The 18,671-nt window shown below is 44.6% G+C and overlaps 1 protein-coding gene across 1 annotated transcript in view; it reads right to left on the reverse strand.

Annotated features, from left to right (window-relative positions):
• FOXK2 (forkhead box K2) overlaps positions 1-18,671 on the reverse strand; it is an 83,832-nt gene that overhangs the window by 21,611 nt on the left and 43,550 nt on the right. The window contains exons 3-5 of the mRNA XM_053291899.1: positions 8,610-8,757; positions 6,249-6,395; positions 4,655-4,848 (exon numbers count right to left, since the gene is read on the reverse strand). Of these exons, the coding sequence (XP_053147874.1) occupies positions 4,655-4,848; positions 6,249-6,395; positions 8,610-8,757 (489 nt within the window). The remainder of the gene's footprint in view (positions 1-4,654; positions 4,849-6,248; positions 6,396-8,609; positions 8,758-18,671) is intronic.

Consider the following 18,671-nt stretch of genomic DNA (forward strand, 5'->3'; position numbering starts at 1 on the left):
GGTAAAATGAGTACCCAGAATGTTGGGGGCAATATGCTAAATCATTGTAAACCGCTTAGAGAGCTCCGGCTATAAAGTGGTATATAAATGTAAGTGCTATTGCTACTGCTATATGGGCAGTCAAACGAATAAGTTTACTTCATCCTGTTCATCGTTCGCAAAAATAACAGAGAATGGAGGACAACTCCGGTCCTCAAGTATGTGAACTGCTTCCTGAGGAGAAAGAGCTTCCAGATTGAGACTGTCCAGTCCATTCTAATGACTATCCAGGAAGGGGGGGGGGGGGTTCACATCAACAGATCTCAAGGAGGTCTACTTGTATATCCCATTTCATCCGCAGGACAGAAGGTACCTGCTCTTCGTGTATGACGGGGTTAACTTTCAATACCAACACTTCCTTTTGGTCTCTCAAGGACCACTTGAGGACCAGGGGGATTAATCTCCACCTGTATTTGGAGAACATCTTGATCAGGTCACCCTCTATATCAAAGAGCCTCAGAGATATATAGGACACCCCTCTCTGCCTCTGGAATCATGGCTTCATAGTCAATACACAGAAAAGCTCATTGGTGCCCCAAACCAGCATTTTACACCTTGGGGCCACGATGAACACTCTAACAGGGATGGTGTCGCTACCGTCCCCTCGAAGGCAGAAAATAGTCCAGTCTCGCCAGGCTCTCTAATGCTGCCTGAGGGCAAGCTTCCTGAAATTGAGTCAGTTGCAAGGCTCCTTGATATCCATCATCAGGTTGGTTCCTTGGGCTTAATTTCACTCCTGCCAACTGCAGTGGGTACTCCCTTCCACGGCAGGACAATGGAGAGATCCAGTCGCATACTGCACCTTTCCAGGGTGGCGATTGGCTCACTTGCATGGTGGACACCCCCTACCACACTCAAGGGGTCTATTTCCTTCCAACATCTCAGGTCCAAGTAATCACAGGTGCCAGCCTGATGGGGTGGGAAGCCCAGTGTCTGCATCTCATAGTACAGGGAAAGTGGTCAGAGAATGAAAAACAGCAAACCATCAATTGGCTGGACTTGTGGGCAATCCACCTGGCACTCCAGGAGTTCATTCTCATTGTAAAGTACAAGCACATCCTAATTCTGAGCTTTCCCATACAGGACTTCCAGCTCTTGGAGTATTCATTGAGTGAAGCCACTATGAATGAAACTTGCAGCATTAGGGAAGCAGCCCCTCCCTCTACTGCAAATTTTCTTTTGTGTAGGTTCACACACAGCTCGCTTCCATGTTTTCCTTGTGCCAATGGCTTCCAAGAGGAGGCAGGACGCCCCGCCCCGCCTTCCCCTCAATGATTTAGTAATTAAAGAACCTTCTGTGATCCAGCTCTGTTGAAGTCTCCCCCCGCCCCCCCCCCCCACACACTTCTGCTTAACTGGTTTGTGGCTCAGACTGCCTGTTAGCCATCAGCCTTGGCTTTCTATTCCCCACCCCGACCCCAACACACACACATCCCCAGCATGTGTCAGCCCTCCTGCAGCATCGCCTCTGCTTTTGCAGCCCCCATCCCAGCTTGTATTGCATGCAAGGAAATGCTCATTTTCTGCAGGACTGCAAATCCTCCTGCAAAGATTGCAAAGTCTGAAAACTGGGTTTTCACCTCTTTGTCTCAAGAGTTGAAGGCAAGACAGCTAAGCAGCTTTTTTATTTTTTTTTTTGCATTCCATAGGCATGATTTGCTCTTATCATGTAAATGTAAAAAATTTCGCTAAAATACAGGATTTTTAGAACTCAGATATAAACCAGGATGAGGTGAAATCCAGAAGGAAAAGCCAAATTTGTGTATGGGGTGCTTCCAAAGACATTGAACTGACCTTGCTGGGAATTCGGCTGTAGACCACATAAAGGGGAAATTAAACACCATGGTAGACTGGTTGAGGAGAACTCAGGTTGGCCAGACCAAGTGGTCGCTTAGCCCTCAGGGATTCAATCTCTTAGCCCTATGGTTCGGGTAGCCAGTCATTGATATCTTCGCCTCCCCAATAGACGCCAAGTTGCCTCTGTTTCTGTCCGGTTACCACTCCCAGAGAGCGGAGGGGGTGGGCGCTCTTACAGCTCCCTGGCCAAAAAGTCTGCTTTATGAGTTTCTATAATACCACTGGTGATCCGCCGAATACACACTCTTCGCATGTAAGTGTTCCTGGGAGCTCCACACTGGCCTCACTACTCATGGTTCTCAGACCTGTTGGTGCTATCACGGGAGACTCTGCTGTTCCTGGGTTCGGATCCCCATTTTCTCAGCCAGGAGCTGGTTTTCCATCTGGAACCAGAATGGATGAGGCTCTATGCCTGGAGGTTGAGCGGGATTCTCTGAAGATGTGTAGTTATGCCCCAGACGTTCAGGATACCTTGCTGGCTTCTCAAAAGCAAGTCCACCAAAAAGATCTAACAGGCCACTTGGAAGGCCTTTGCTAACTGGTGTAAGCAATCTCTCCCATGGAGGCGTCTATTTCCTGCAAAAAGGCTTGAATATGGGTCTTTGCACAGATACTTTAACACACCAGGTGGCCACCATTTCCTCAGTACTGATCTGCCATGGGGCTCCCAGCCTTGCTTCTCACCCCCACATCAAAGGTTTCCTGAGGGGGGCTTCTAATTTCAACCCACCCAAAGTGCATAGACTCCCCACATGGGACATCAATCTGGTTCTACAGGCCCTTACCAAGGACCCCTTTGAACCCATCCATTAGATTCATAACTTACAAGGTTGCCTTAATTTCTATCACATCCTCGTGAAGGGTGCCCAAGCTGGGGGCGCTGTCTGTATGCAAGGAGCTGTTCTTGGTCTATCCTATGTTTTCCTTTGACCGGATCCTACTTTCACTCCAAAGATGAATTATCTATTTGACAGAGCGCAAGTGCTCATACTTCCTTTATTCTGTCACAGACCCTCTTCTCCAAGGGAGACACTCTCTGGACATATGTAGGGCAATTCACATCCGAGACGCACTAAATCCTTCAGATGTTCCGAATCCGTTTTTGTTTAGAGACTGTTCCTTGGGTCAAAGAGTTTCCAACTCCACCTTAGCACACTGAATATGTCAATGTATCCGCCTTGCCTATTCCAACCAGGGTCTTTCCCCTCCTAAGGGGATCATGGCTCATTCTACTAGAAGTGTTGCGACCTCTGCTGCCCTTTTTATGTTGGTGCCTGTGGCTCATATTTGTAGAGCGGCTATGTGGTCCTCACTGTCCATGGTCATTAGGCATTACAAAAGATAACAACTGACTTTGGCGAACGCCTCCTTCAGGCACCGTGTCCTGCAGTTGGTGGTGTCTACCGAAGATCCAGCTTCGTGTCCCACCTTATAGTTAGGGGCTTTAGAATGTCCAAGTATCCAGGATACAGTCCTCCACTGAGAAAATGATACGTTGACATTTACCTGGAAGGTCATTCTCCTCAGTGGTAGGGAGTGTATCCTCTCCTCCCTCACTTCGGCTGGGGGGGGGGGCGCTATTCTTCTTCTCTATCCTAATTCTAGGGCAGTTTCCTTTCCAGGTGGTCCGTATCTCCTGGGGTGTTTTGCTAGTTCTAAGTCATATTCCTTGCGGGTTTTTCCTTACCTCAGGTTATTAGTCTTGTTTACTGTTGTACTGTTTTCTGTTCTTTTATCCATATGTTCTCTTTCTATGCCCCAGAGCTTGTCCTATTAGGAGCATCAGACTGAAAGCTAAGGGGGTAGCTCCTCCCAGCATATGATGCAAGTAAAGTTTTCTATTGGCCCTGTGGGAGGATCTACCCAGTATCCAGGTTACACTCCCTACCACTGAGGAGAATGACCTTTCAGGTGTCAATGTACCATTCAAGAGGACAAATCTGGTTGGAGGGAACAATTTGGAGCACAGGAACAGCAAGTGAAGAAAGGGCGTGCTTCTCTCCTCCCAAATACCACAATCTGAAGCTGTTTTTCCTAGTTTTTAAAAAAGGCATCAACTGGATCCAGAGGTATATGCAGAGTACACATCTCTAGAGGAATCAAACTGCAGGCCAAGGCAAAAATAAGAAAATCTAGTCAAAAGCCATGTTGAGGTGTGTGCTCGCTCACTGGTTGCTACCAAATGATAACCAAGTTGGGGTAAAGGGGACATGCACTTATTATACATTACCCCTGAACAGCACTGTGAGGGAAGAGATCAAGTTGGCAGGTGCGGCTCCAATATTATGAGCAAACATTCAATCTGTGAATGTCAAAATTTGTGACTGCGCAGTACTTGCATTGTATAAACCAGTACCTCCCCTTTGCAACAGCCACTGCCTACAATTAGATGAGAAATGCAAGATATTCTGGATCTAAAAGGGCCACAAGTGGAAACAGTACTGCTAGCCAATTTTATGAAATGGTTCATGACCCAAATATGGTAATCTAACCCAGAGCACAAAACAAAATCCAAAAATACTCTTCAAGAAAAAATGTTAATGGCTCCTTTGTGCAAGCCAGTCACATACAACACCTCTTCTCTATGTGGGAAAAGTCTTTCTTACTGTTACAAATCTTAAAGTTTAGCAATGTTTTTGCTAAAATTATCAGTTAAGAAAGACTGTGATTATCCTATATGCCCAACAGAACTTGATATACACTTAAGGTGAAGCCTCTGAAAGTGTTTGTTTTTAAGCCCCCAACTTTAATTCCTTACCTAGAAGAGAGAGGTCCCAGTGGGGTTCTAAAGCAAGGTACTCCCCTCGGCCGCCTTTTCCTAAAAGCCTGCTCTATCAATTTGCTTTCAGAGGCAGGGTCTATCCTCCAGAAGGAGCCTTTGCCTGGTTCTTCCTGGGAACGCGGTACTTTGATGAAATAACGATTCAGAGAGAGATTGTGACGTATTGAATTCTATGGGATATAAAAGATATATAGAAGTCATCCATCTCTTCAGGAGCAAGCTGGAATGTGGCCTAATACAAAGGTCTCTTATTATTTGAGAGATCAGACTCCAGCCACCACACACTTGTTTGGCACTCAAGTAATCTTTCATTGTATGAAATTGTTGGTTGTGGGTGGCATGGGACACGGACGGACACACACACACACACACACATACACACACACACACAGTATGAACTGTGACACAATGTATTTCCACAAACAAACATGGTTTTCACATTTTTCCCTCTTTAATTCAACTCATGCTTTCTTGATTTTCAAGTTTCTTCCTACCCTGACTCTTCCCTGAAGTATTTCAGATTCTCCTCTATACCTCAATCAAGTGATTCACCTTGCTCCGTGCCTTCACTATCGAGTCTCTCTCCTTCAATCCCATTCCCACCGCAAGCTTAGAGCTTCTCTTCACTAATATGTGTTCATCTGAATCTATACCTTTGAAGTCTTCGTGGTCTTGCCCCACTTTATTTCACTACATCACACTACACTCCTGGAACAGATACAGAAATGCCTTCCAGTATTGTCAGAATCAGATATGGGATTTTTTAAACTTAAATTCCAGTATAGTTGCAGAGGAAAGATTGAAAATATGAAGGCAACTACTGCTAGAGGTTTAAACTAGTGTGAGCAAATATGCAAGGATGACCATGGACTTTGGTAGTAACAAGTTCTTTACAATTCCATGGTCCTCCATTTTTAAAATTCCTGACAGAAAATGCCTCATCTCTTCTCCTACCTGCTACACTACTCTCTAGTCTATGCCAGAAAATTCCAAACTGTGCAACATCCTAATAATTGTCAGACTATAGTAAGATGACTAGAATAAGCACATTCAAATTGGCTTTATCAGATAAGGTGCACAGGTTAGTCTGTTTGGGGGTTTCTGGTAGTAGCATTTGGAGAGATTATCGCTTACATACCACACATAGGACCACTATTCATGTTTAGTTTTTTCAATATAAATACAATATTCTTCTACTAGACATTTTGCAATTTCTCAGTTCTGGATTTAGCACTTGCTTTTTACCCTTCTCTCCCCAAAACTCTTGTGTCACTATTTGTGGAAGGGTGAATGGCATTCTTTAGTCAAGAAGTAATTGAAAGTGAAGTGCAAAGTATGCTTTAGTTTAAAAACTTTTGCTCTACAAAGAGAGAATGGTGCTAACATAGCATACTGCCCCCGTAAAGAGATAATTAATATTTTGACTCTTTAAAACCCTCCAAAATCTATTTTGCAAGAAGTTAAACATAACCGTATCGGGGGGGGGGGGAATAGATTGTGGCCAATGTAGGCATTCTACTGGAGTCTTATTTCATTAATTTTGTTTAAAACAATGCGTTATTACTTTTACCTGCCAGCCCTTATCAGCTGTTCTGTAGTAAGGATAGTTTTTAGTTATGTGCGTGTAAATTCCATTTAGTGTAAGTTGCTTATCAGGTGCCATCGTAATTGCTTGTACTATTAGTTGTGCATAGGAATAAGGTGGCTTTGAGTCATCCTATTAAAAGAAACAGAAGATTAAAATATTTCCACAACAATATTCAACAACAGCTTATCATTTAGTAAAATTAAAAAACGTAACTTTAATTGTGAACACTACTTATGGAAGTGTGAACATATCAGACAGTTATGGGAGATATATTTATATTTGATGCCTTTTCTATTTGAAACTAATTTTAATATGTTCCGGCATTTTCTACATTACAGTAAAAATATTAATATAAAAATAATACAATAAGGAAAAATAAAGATATGAAAGGTTAAAAAGCAAAGATGGAGGTCATAAATTATATGAAGGATTTTTTATCAATACACAAGAGAAAACATAAGCTACATACATTTTTAATACAGTAAGACAACTTTATCATTGCTGAGTAAGGCAACATTCTGTTGCAGTATATGGTAGGATTTGCAGTATATGGCAGGAATACACCCCAATGCCAGCTAGTGAAAAAAGGGCTTCCACTTTGGCCATGTTTTTTTGCAATTTTTAATTAAATGTCTTAGCAGTTCTATTAGAAGATGGTCCCATTTGACATCTTCTCTTGGCATTAGGTTGTCTCCAAAATTAAGAAAAACAACGGGTTGGATTCTAAGTTTTTTTTTTTTTTTTAATGGTTGATTTGATTTAAATCAAATTGATTTAAATCACTTCACAGAAGGACTCGATTTTAATGATTTAAATCACTAGTTAGGAAAATTCTCTTTAATAATCATTTTCTAGTAAAAGTATATTCTTGTTGTCTAACATAACCTTAATTCATATTCCGAGATAGATGTTGGTTTCCATTTTTGGAAGGTAGGTACACACTTCTCTTAATGTTGTTTCATTCAGGCAACCAGGTTTTACATTTCTTTGTTGCAATGTTTGCATTTTGCATGCAGGCCTATCTTACCCACAGATACAAGAACTTCATTTAAATACTCCCAAATGGGGTATCTTTACAGCCTGCTGCCATGACAGGCATTTCCCTTCTACAATGGAGGATACACTCCAAATGTTTTCTCAGGATTGCATAATTAGATTTTGTTCACTTTTGTTTTCACTTACTGTTCCCCTCCCCTATTCCATGCATGTATATCCAGACTCCTCCTCGCTCAGGTCAACTCCACCCCCACCCCAAATCCTCTACTCATTTACTGACCACTTTAGCCTTTGCACTTGGGAGGGGGGGCGGGAAAGAGCTTGACTGTATGTGCTGCATGTACTAGATGTATACCACCTGCAGAATACGATTGAGGTCAATTATCTCTCATCTCCATATACTGCTCTTAACATGTTCATAGAATATAATGAGAAGTTATAATTAATATTCATGACGGTGTCTTTGAATTAGGTTCTTATTTTTATGAATTAAAAAATAAAAATCCAATTTAAATAAAAAACAGAAATTTAAAATTTTAAAATCTGATTGAAATTAAAAAAAAATTCTTTAAGACCACAATTTTTATTCCCCCCCACCAACAGAAGGCACTTTTCAGTTTGTGAAGGTGTGTGTGCGTGCATTTTTTGGCAGCTATCCCTTCTCTCTGCAGCCACCTCAATCCACCGAAAATCTGCTACTGAGAATAATAATAATAATAATAATAATAATAATAATAATAATAATAATAATAATTCAATTTCTATACCGCCCTTCCAAAAATGGCTCAGGGCAGTTTACACAGAGAAATAATAAATAAATAAGATGGATCCCTGTCCCCAAAGGGCTCACAATCTAAAAGAAACATAAGATAGACACCAACAACAGTCACTGGAAGTACTGTGCTGGGGGTCGATAGAGCCAGTTGCTCTCCCCCTTCTAAATAAAGAGAATCACCATGGTAAAAAGGTGCCTTTTTGCCAAGTTAGCAGGGAGAATCCTCCGGAACAGGATGGCACAATTGGCTACAGCAGGAAGGGGAGAAAATAGCAAAAACGCCCCCCCCCCCCCCGCAAACAGAAGTGCCTTCCATTTACTCAAGAGGGGAGAGACAATTGCTGCTAATTTGCGGGAAAACTACTGTGGATCCAATCCAAAACAGACATGCTACTGATGTGTAAATCCATACAAATGTTTCTACATCTAAATTGTCTTCCATTATTAATTGTTAAGTCACATCTGTGTTATGCTACCTTTGTCTCCCCCCCCCCCACCCATTAAAACATTCCCATTTGTGTAACACTGAGCTCAAGGATTCATTCTGCAGTAGGATTCTAATCAAATTTTACCTTTGGGCTATCTCCACCTGATGCTTCTTTGTCATTTTCTGACTGTGAGTTATCAGCCATTAGATGAAGGTCAGAGGATATTACACGACCCATTTTGTACCCTGAAGAACCTGCACCACGGGGGCTAGATGGGCAGGAATTTGCAGCACTGTGGAATAAAAAGAAGAGCCTGCTGATATATCACCACCACATTGTACATCAAGCACTATGGTTACACAAAAAATAAATCATACAGTTAAGGGTCTCTCATATTTTCTACCATAAATACATGCTTTCCCTTGTAGCGCAAAATATCTCAACATCACCTTTTGTAGCTGCAGAAACTGCTTTGCACTGGAAACGCCCTCTTTAAATAAGAAATTATCAGTTATTCATAGTAGTATTTTAATTAATTTTACTTTGATTGAAGTTTCTCTGAAGGAACCATACTTGCATTTAAGCATTTGAAGAAGTTACTTAAAGCCCAGCATCTCACTTAAGGACACAGTATGTCCACTGAAGATGGACAGACCAGCTTTAAACTAACATAGGGCAGACACAGCTGTGCACTCATTGACTTCAAAATGTTCAATAGGTAGAATGGGAAACATGGGTGAAATGCAAATAGGACAGATTTGATATTATGAACACATCACACAGAATCTTGCACTAGACACACATGGACTTTTCTCTTTTAAGTAGCTGCTTAGTCAAATAAATGGGGTAACAAAACTAGCTCAATTGATATGGTGAGATAAGGTGTCTCATAAGAACTGCCCTGCTGGATCAGGCCCAAGGCCCCTCCAATCCAGAATCCTGTTTCACAAAGTGGCACACCAGATGCCTCTGAGAAGCCCACGGGCAAGAGGTGAGGGCATGCCCTCTTTCTTGCTGTTGCTCCCTGCAACTGGTATTTGGAGGTATCTTGCTTCTGAAGCTGAGGCTAGTTGCCATTGATAGACTTATCCCCCATGAATTTGTCCAAGCCCCTTTTAAAGCCATCCAAGCTAGTGGCCATCACCACATCCCATAGCAGAGAATTCCATAGATTAATTAAGTGCTGTATGAAAAAGTACTTCCCTCTGTTGGTCATAAAATTCCTGGACTTCAGTTTCATGGGATGACCCCTGGTTCTAGTGCTATGGGGGTGGTGGTAATTGTCTCTGCCTATTCTATTCTGCCTATTCTTTCCTCCATGCATAATTTTATGCACCTCTGTCATGCCTCCCCAAAGTCGCCTCTTTTCCAAACTAAAAAGCCCCAGATTCCGTAGCTTTGACTCATTAAAAAGGTGCTCAAGGCCCCTGATCATCTTGTTTGCCCTTTTCTGCACCTTTTCCAGTTCTGCAATGTCTTCCTTAAGATACAGTGACCAGAAATGTATGCAGTACTCCAAATGTGGCTGCACCATAGATTTGTATAAGGGCATTATGACATTAGCATTTTTATTTTCAATTCCCTTCCTAATGATCCCTAGCATGGGATTGCCTTTTTCATAGTTGCGGCACTTTCAATGAGCTGTCCACCATGACCCCAAGATCTTTCTTCTGGTCAGTCACTGACAACTCGGATCCCATCAATGTATATATGAAGTTGGGGTTTTTTGCCCCAATATGCATCACTTTACACTTGTTTACACTGAATTGCATTTGTCATTTTGTCACCCACTCCCGCAGTTTGGAGAGATCCTTTTGGAGCTCCTCAAAATCTGTTTTGGATTTCAGTACCCTAAATAGTTTTGTGTCATTTGCAAATCTGGCCATCTCGCTGCTTACCCCAACTTCTAGATCATTTATTAGTAAGTTAAAGAGCACTGGTCCCAGTACAGAACTCTGGGGAACCCCACTTCTTACTTTCCCCCACTGTGAAAACCATCCATTAATTTCTACCCTCCGTAAATGGGATCATGGGGACTAAATGCATAAGCCACCTCAGCATCTAGAATAGTCTCCGTCTGGAGCATATGGGATCGGTATCATATGTCAATCTATGCTTTTTCTTAGGGGGCTACGCTGGCGCATGATGGGCCTTCTTTCTCATTTTCTTCTTGGCTGGTTGGACGGAGCGCGGTTCAATGAGTGCCACTGTCGAGATCGACACTGCCACAGAATTCTTCGGTACCAAGGTTGAAGACCGAGCCATGGGATCAACCGGTACATTGGCCTCTAGTGTGTTCACCGAGATCCCCGGTGGGGAGGAAATGGGCTGTAAGCCCCAGGCCAAAGGAGAAGCGCTCGAAGAGGCCTGCATAGTAGGCGGTTTGTCCAAGCCCGAACACTTGAAGGCTTGTTCCCAAAGCCAAGAACAAAGACGCAATGTTCGATTCTTGCATGCCTGTTTGGTAAAGGCCACACAGTGTGGGCAAGAACCAACCTTATAGGCCTCGCCCAAACAAAAAAGGCAAAGTTTGTGGCTGTAGGTCGAGGGGATCTTAGATCTGCAGCGACCACAATGCTTAAAGTTTGTAGTTTTGGCCACAGACCAGTGAAGGACCAAGGAAACAGTAGCACAGCGGGCCTGAGGGCCACGACGGAATGGCAAAAATCCAAGGAAACTTTGGTGGGGGGTACCGGGGACAAAATAAAAACACTAATGAAGGGGAATACTAAACAAAATATAGGGTAAAAACCGGCAAGGGTAGATACTTAACAGCACGCTCTAGCAAGGAGTGCTCAACGATGTGTCTTCTATCGCGGACGAAGAAAGACTGAAGAGGGAAGCCCACGCAGCCGCCTATATACCTCCCCTAGCTTGGAAGCTCCAATGTGATCTCTGTGCAGGCGCAAAGCCCATTTATGTAAAGCACAGAGACCACGTCAAAGAAGCTGAATTGCCATATTCATTTGCAGATGTTTGGACCGATTCCTGGATGTGGAGGTAGAAATGAAATGTGTGTGTGGGGGGGGGGGGGAGATAGCCTCCAACAGTAGGGCGTACCTGTTTAGGATTGTGTCTAATACCTAATTGTCTGGAATGGAGGCTAATCAGGCTCAAGAATGTAGTGTAGTAGTAGTTCTTTTATTGCAGCCATAGGCAAGAAATGTGGTGTGAGCCTCTTCCCGACCAGGGCCGAGTAATTGTTTTCGTCTGGAAGTTTTATCTAATCTATCTATCTAATCTATCTGTCTTATCTATCTATCACATTTATATACCACCCAAGCTTTCATCTCTGGGCAGTTAACATAAGACAATTAAAATACATATAAAAAGTTAAAATAATTCAACAATTTAAAATCAATCACAAAATTGAAACCAACAAATTTAAAAAGGCTGAGAAAGTTTGGTTAAAAAGATGGGTTTTTAAGATGTTTTTTAAAAATTGCCAGAGATGGGGAGGATCGTATCTCAGTAGGGAGCGCATTCCACAATCTTGGGGCAGCAACTGAGAAGGCCCGTCTCTGTGTAGCCATCAGACGAGTTGGCGGTAACTGGAGACGGACCTCCTCAGATGACCTCAATGGGCAGTGGGGCTCACAGTGAAGAAGGCGCTCTCTTAAATACTCAGGGCCTAAGTCATTTAGGGCTTTATAAGTTATAACTAGCACTTTGTATTTTGCCCGGAAACCTACTGGCAGCCAGTGTAACTCCATCAGCAAAGTAGTAATGTGGTCTCTCCAAGATGACCCAGAGACCAACCTTGCTGCCGCATTCTGAACCAACTGAAGTTTCCGGACTACATACAAAGACATCCCCAAGTACAGCACATTACAGAAGTCCAATCTTGAGGTCACCAACAGATGTACCACTGTTTTGAGGGCATTGTTCTCAAGGAACGGGCTCAGCTGGTATATCAGCAGAAGCTGATAAAAAGCACCCCTGGCCACCAATTCAATCTGAGAAACCAGGGAGAGGTGTGGATCCAGAAGTACTCCCAGACTGAGAACCTGTTCCTTTTGGGAAAATGTGACCCACATCTAGAAAAGGTAGATCAAAATCATCTCTGGAGTTCTGACCCCGCACAATAAGTACCCCCGTCTTATCTGGATTCAGCTTCAGTTTATTCTCCCTCATCCAGCCCATTACTGCTTCCAGGCAGGCATTTAGGGAGGCTATGCCAACTCCTGAAGAAGTTGACATGGAGAAGTAGATCTGGGTGTCATCAGCATACTGGTAACACCCAGCTCCAAATCCCCTGATGATCTCTCCCAGCGGTTTCATGGAGATGTTAAAAAGCATCGGAAAGAGTATGGAGCCTTGAGGGACACCATACTTAAGCTCAGATTTTGAAGAGCAACAATCTCCAATCGACATCATCTGGAATCTATCCGAGAGATAGGAACAGAACCAATGTAAAACAGTGCCTCCCACCCCCAACAGACATTCCAGAAGGATACTATAGTCGATATTATCGAAAGTCGCCAAGAGGTCCAAAAGGACCAACAGAGTCACACTTCCTCTGTCCATTCCCAATTGGAGATCATCCATCAGGCTGACCAAGGCAGTATCCACCCCATAGCCCACCCAAAAGCCAGTTTGAAATGGGTCTAGATAATCAGTTTCCTCCAAGACCACCTGGAACTGAGAGGCCTCCACCCTCTCAATTACCTTGCCCAGCCATGGGAGGTTGGAAACAGGCCTATAATTGCTCAACTCTGTGGGATCTAATGCAGGCTTCTTTAGAAGAGGTCTAATAATTGCCTCCTTAAGACAAGGAGGCATCCTACCCTCCCTCAGAGAAACATTTATGATTTCCACCAGGCCGCCTACAACAGCCTTCCTGCTAGACAGAACAAGCCATGTTGGACAAGGGTCAAGAGAACAAGTGCTGGGCCTCATCACTCCAAGCAGCTTGTCCACATCCTCAGGAGTCACAAACTGAAACTGATCCAGTTGAATCACATAAGAGGAGTTGTTGGACACCTCCAGTTCAGACATCAAATTAATTGTGGAGTCTCCATCTAGGTCGGCTCGAATCACAGATTTTTTCTGCAAAAAACTCTTTAAATACATCGCAGCAGGTAACTGATGACTCCAAATTCTGGTTCAAGGGAGGAGGAGCAGATACTGGTCCCCTCACAACCCTGAACAACTCTGCTGGACATGAACTCACAAAGGCAATATGGGCAGAAAAGAACTGCTTCTTTGCCGCATGTATTGCCTGAGCAGAGATCTTTAAATGTACTCTATGTCGTAATCTGTCAGATTCTAGTCGAGTCTTTCTCCACTTGCACTCCAGTCACCTACCTTGCCGCTTCAGCCCCCGTAGATCTTCCGTATACCAAGGGGCCATTTTTGAAGTGGGTCGGAGGGGGCGTGTGGGAGCAATCGTGTCTACTGCCCTGGTAAGCAAATTGTTCCAATTCTCAACCAGGGCATCAACAGGATTACCAGCAAAGACAACACTGAATCCCTCCAAGGCTTCTTGGAATCCTACTGGATCCAATAACCTCTTTGGGTGGACCATTCTAATAGGCCCCTCGCCCCTGCAGAAGTGGGAGTTGGTTGTAAGTCCAACCTTAACCAGATGGTGGTCCGTCCATGACAATGGGGAAATCACAGGGGTCCCCACCCATGGAACACCACCTGATCAGAGTAAAAGACCAAATCAAGCATGTGACCTGCAATATGTGTCGATCCAGAGACTACTTGGGATAGGCCCATAGTTGTCATGGCCGCTATGAACTCCTGAGCTGCCCCGGACAAATTGGTCCTGAAATGATCATTGAAGTCCCACAGTACCAAAAGTCTGGGAGACTCCAACGTGAGTTCCACAACCAAGTCTGTGAGCTCAGTAAGGGATCCCATTGGGCAGCGGGGTGATTGGTACACCAACAGAAGTCCCAATCTATCCCTGGTCCCCAAACTTAAGTACATGCATTCAATATGGTCTGATACCCTAACAGGGACCCTGGTAAGGCAGATGTTATCCTTATAGACAACAGCCATTCCACCTCCCCTGCCCACATCCCTTTACCTGCTCCTCTACAGAGTATCTTGGCGGGAGAAGCTGGGACCAGACTGGATCACTAACCTCCCCCAACCAAGTCTCGGTTATACATAGCAGGTCGGCCACTTCATCCATAATCAGATCATGGATGAGGTCAGCCTTATTTTGGAACGACCTCGCATTGTAAGGTAGAGCTATGTGGGTTGTTGGCAGTGCTCCCCGAGGTCAAAGAGCTGGCAGGACAGCTGGAAGGGGAGACAGCTATTAAATTTCTGACTACCTTGTTGGAGGAGTATGGTGTAAGTTGTCTAGATTGTTAGGGTCTAGATAATCCCCTAGGTCAGTGTTGCCACTGGGGGCACCAACCTTGTCTGTTGGCTATAGGTCTTTGTTCCCTGAAGCTTGGTGCTGAGTTTCTAGGAAAGGTTCTGTACGAATGAAAGGAATTGTTATTAAAATGGAAAGCTCACGGGAGTTCCTATGCCCCCGGCATGGCTTTTTTCTTGTCCCTGGTCTCCACTAAGATGGGTTCAAGGGAATCACCAAATAGTTTGCTCCCCGTGGAGGGAGTGGCTGCCAAACTGAGCTTAGATTCAGAGTCTGCGTTCCAGGATTTTAACCACAGACTTCGATGCAATGCTACGCCTGATGCCATGGCTCTAGAAGTGTGCTGTATGCAATCCAGACTGGAGTCAGCCATCAGAGCTGCTGCCTTAGCAAGCTTGTTTACCCCTTGCAGTGATTTTTTGTTTTCTGGAGATATATATTGAACTAGCTCCTTTGACCAGAAAATTGATGCACGTACAAATATGAAAATTGTAGTGGCTGCTTTGATCACTGCAGCTGATGCCTCATGAGCCTTTTTTTAATATGGCATTGCATTATTTATCCTCTGTGGATTTCAATTGCTCTTCACCCTTGCTATGCATAATTGCCCCGAATTTAAGTGGGCCACAGGCGTGACTACCTTGGGTACCGCCAGCAATTCCATAATTTCTTAAAGGAGATTGTACAGCTTTTTAAGAAAAGGATGTGGAAGGTCTAGCAGACACTGGAGTGTTCCATTCTGCTACCATAGTGTTTTTGAACCAAGGCAGCAACAGAACCATGGCTGAAGGTGTTAGTTCAGATGGGAAAACCTAGAGGTCTAATCCAGAAGTGACCTGGGAATTCTCTGTTGCTGACACGTCCTTGATAACTCTCTTAGCTTTAGATAACAGTATTTCAAAATCTGATGTCATAAAGAGACGGGCAGGGGTGGGTGGCTGTGGGTTAGAGCCTTCCTCCGATAGCTCTCCCTCCTCATCAAGGTCAGAAGATTCATGTGATGACTCCTAAGCGAGTGGTGCTGCAGACCCTGGTATCAGGGGTGCCTCCGGTTGTGGTGGCAGTTGGGGAGGAAGGGAGGGAATTGAAGCCCAGGAGCTGGCCTTCTGGGGGGAGGAGAGATTCCCCCTGATGATGAAGGTTCCCAGTTTACCTTCCTCTTCCCTCATGGGGCCCTGGATTTTGGTCTGAAATGTACTCTTTCAGTAAGAGGAACAGACCCTCTCGCCTGGCTGGAGTAAGGGGAGGAAGAAGATGCCCCTCGGTTATCACTCCCCATGGGTCTAGCCCTGGGAGGAGAGGATGGCTGAGTAAGAACAGGCTGGGCTGGTATAGCCCCTAGCACTTTGCTTTCTGTGGCAATAAATTCCCTCAGTCAGTCTGCTACATCTGCAGTAAATGGATTTTTCATGCGTCTAGGACACATACTCATGGTTGTGGAGGCCTGGTTTTGAGTTCTGGAGACCCCCATGGGTTTAACCCCAGGCAGTTCTTGGAGTGCTTCCACAACAGGGACTAGCGATCTAGAGCCCTGATCTAGCACTGGATTAGCCTGTGAGGCCACCACTGTGATGGAAAATGGGACTATGGAGAGTGAAAACGGCATAGCCGCAGCTCCCTCCTCCTACTGAGTGGGCACCAAGGTGATTGTCAGAGCTAAAAAGGCACCGATGTTAGCTGCCCCATGGAGCAAGCTGCCTTGGAGAGAAAGCTGAGGTAGACAGCCTGCACCAGGAGCCTCTCACTGAACCTCACCATGGAGAATAAGGGCAGCTTTTTGCATTGTTTGGTGCCTTTCTCCTTGTTGAGATGCCTGGACTTTTGTGCTTCAAGTGGCTCTCCCTTGCAGCAGTCAGCTGTTTGGCAGTAGCCGGGATGCTGGCAGAAATGCTGGAGGCAGTGTTCTCTCTAAGGCGTGCACATGTGTGTGAGCTCACACATTTCTTGATGTCCACTCAGTCAATTTTAGATCCCACCAGGTTGAATCAGGAAGGCCCCACTCTGAATGCATGTGAGCACACACTGCCTTGATAGTGCCGCCCAGAACAAAACTCATTCCGCACACAGATGAAAACAATTAAAGAAAACATTGGCAGGGGAAGAGAGAAGTGGAACGGGAACATCTGAAGCCCTGAGAGGCTTTTTTCTCTTGCCTGTGCTCCTTGCTGGTGTGGGAATCTTCCAAGAGGGAACCCACTAGCATGTCCCCCATGTTTGCCGGCTCCATAACTCGGAAGAAGTGGGAAGGTAAGGGTAGTGAAAGAGCAAAAGAAAAAACATGGTTTGGGTTTTAGTAGTTAAAATAAAAAAGACTCTCATCCCACCCTTGCACACTTGGAAAACAGAATAATAAGAAAGAGATAGCAATCCACGGACTAGCCTGCAAAATTCCCAAAGAAACAGAACTCGATATAATCACTGCCGATTTGGAGTCAGATAGGAACGGAACTGGGTTTCTGGCGCCTCCCATGGACTAGCTGGAAGAGAGTCTGTTTTGGTTAGAAAAAGTTTAACCCATTCCTCTCTGGCGCCATGTGAAGGTTGATAACCTGTACTAAGTTGCTGATGACCTCCATCCACCATAAGGAAAAAGTTCTTTTCACACCCATATCATCTAAGGGTCCAACAGCCTCCCTGGCCAGTTTTGTGCTTCTGATACATTTAATGAAGTTTTTGTTATTCCGCTTGACACTTCTAGCTATATGCTCCCCAAACTCTCTTTTTGCATCCTTTATTGACTCCTTCATTTCCTTTACCAGAGCTTATGTTCTTTTCATTTGGGCAGGACTTCAAATTTTCTGAAGGAAGTCTTCTTCCCTTTTATAGCTTCCCTGACTCTACCTGTTAGCTATGCTGGTGTCCTCCTGAACTTGGTGGTACTTTTCCTCCTTTTTGTTATACATTCCAACTGAGCTATTATGATTGTGGTTTTGAATAAGTTCCATGCTTTCTGAAGTGATTTGATCCTCCTGACTTTCCCTTTCAGCTTCCTTTTTACCAGTCCCCTCATTTTTGATAAGTTTCTTCTTCGGAAGAAAACACAGATGCAGTTTCCAGGTTGTGCTCTGATAATAGGGGTGTGCATGGAACCACGGAAGTGCGGTACTAACCCCTCCCGCCGCTTTTCCCCCTCTGGCGCTCGACTTTTTAGCAAAGTTTTTGGGGCGGCAGCATTCCTCCCTGCCGCTCCTGCCCCCGTCACTGCCCGGCAAAAGGGGAAGTTGAGTGCACGCATGCGCCCGTTGCGGCGTGCGCACGCCCATCGCTGCACATTGTGTGCGCACACAACGTGTGACATGTGCAGCGCACACATGGCGGCGATGGGCGCATGCGTGCACTCAACTTCCCCTTTTGCCGGGCAACGACGGGGGCAGGGAGGAACGCTGCCGCCCCAAAAACTTTGCTAAGAAGTTGAGCGCTGGGAGGGGGAAAAGTGGCGGGAGGGGTAAGTACTACCCCCACCCTTAAATCTCCATACCCCCCGCCCCCCACCGCCGGACGGCCCCAATCCGTACCGGTTCGGAGGCCTCTACCATGGCTAAAGACCAGTCCGGTGCACATCCCTATCTGATAACATTGTTAGGTGCCATGACTGATCATTAAATATGGGTGTGGTTTTTAATGGGTGGTATTCATATTTTGCAGTTACAGCCTGGATTAAACCAAATGGATATATATATATATATATATATATATATATATATATATATATATGGGAAAGGGTAGGCAAACTTTACATTCACACTCAAGTTGCAATCCTCCCTGGCACATATGCATATATTCACTGACTGCAGTAGGATCACACGTATAACTTGACACAGAACTGAATACTTGACAAAGCATACATCTGTTTAGATACTTATATTAAA

This window comes from Hemicordylus capensis, chromosome 2 (assembly GCF_027244095.1).
Source record: "Hemicordylus capensis ecotype Gifberg chromosome 2, rHemCap1.1.pri, whole genome shotgun sequence".
Classification (NCBI taxonomy): Eukaryota; Metazoa; Chordata; class Lepidosauria; order Squamata; family Cordylidae; genus Hemicordylus; species Hemicordylus capensis.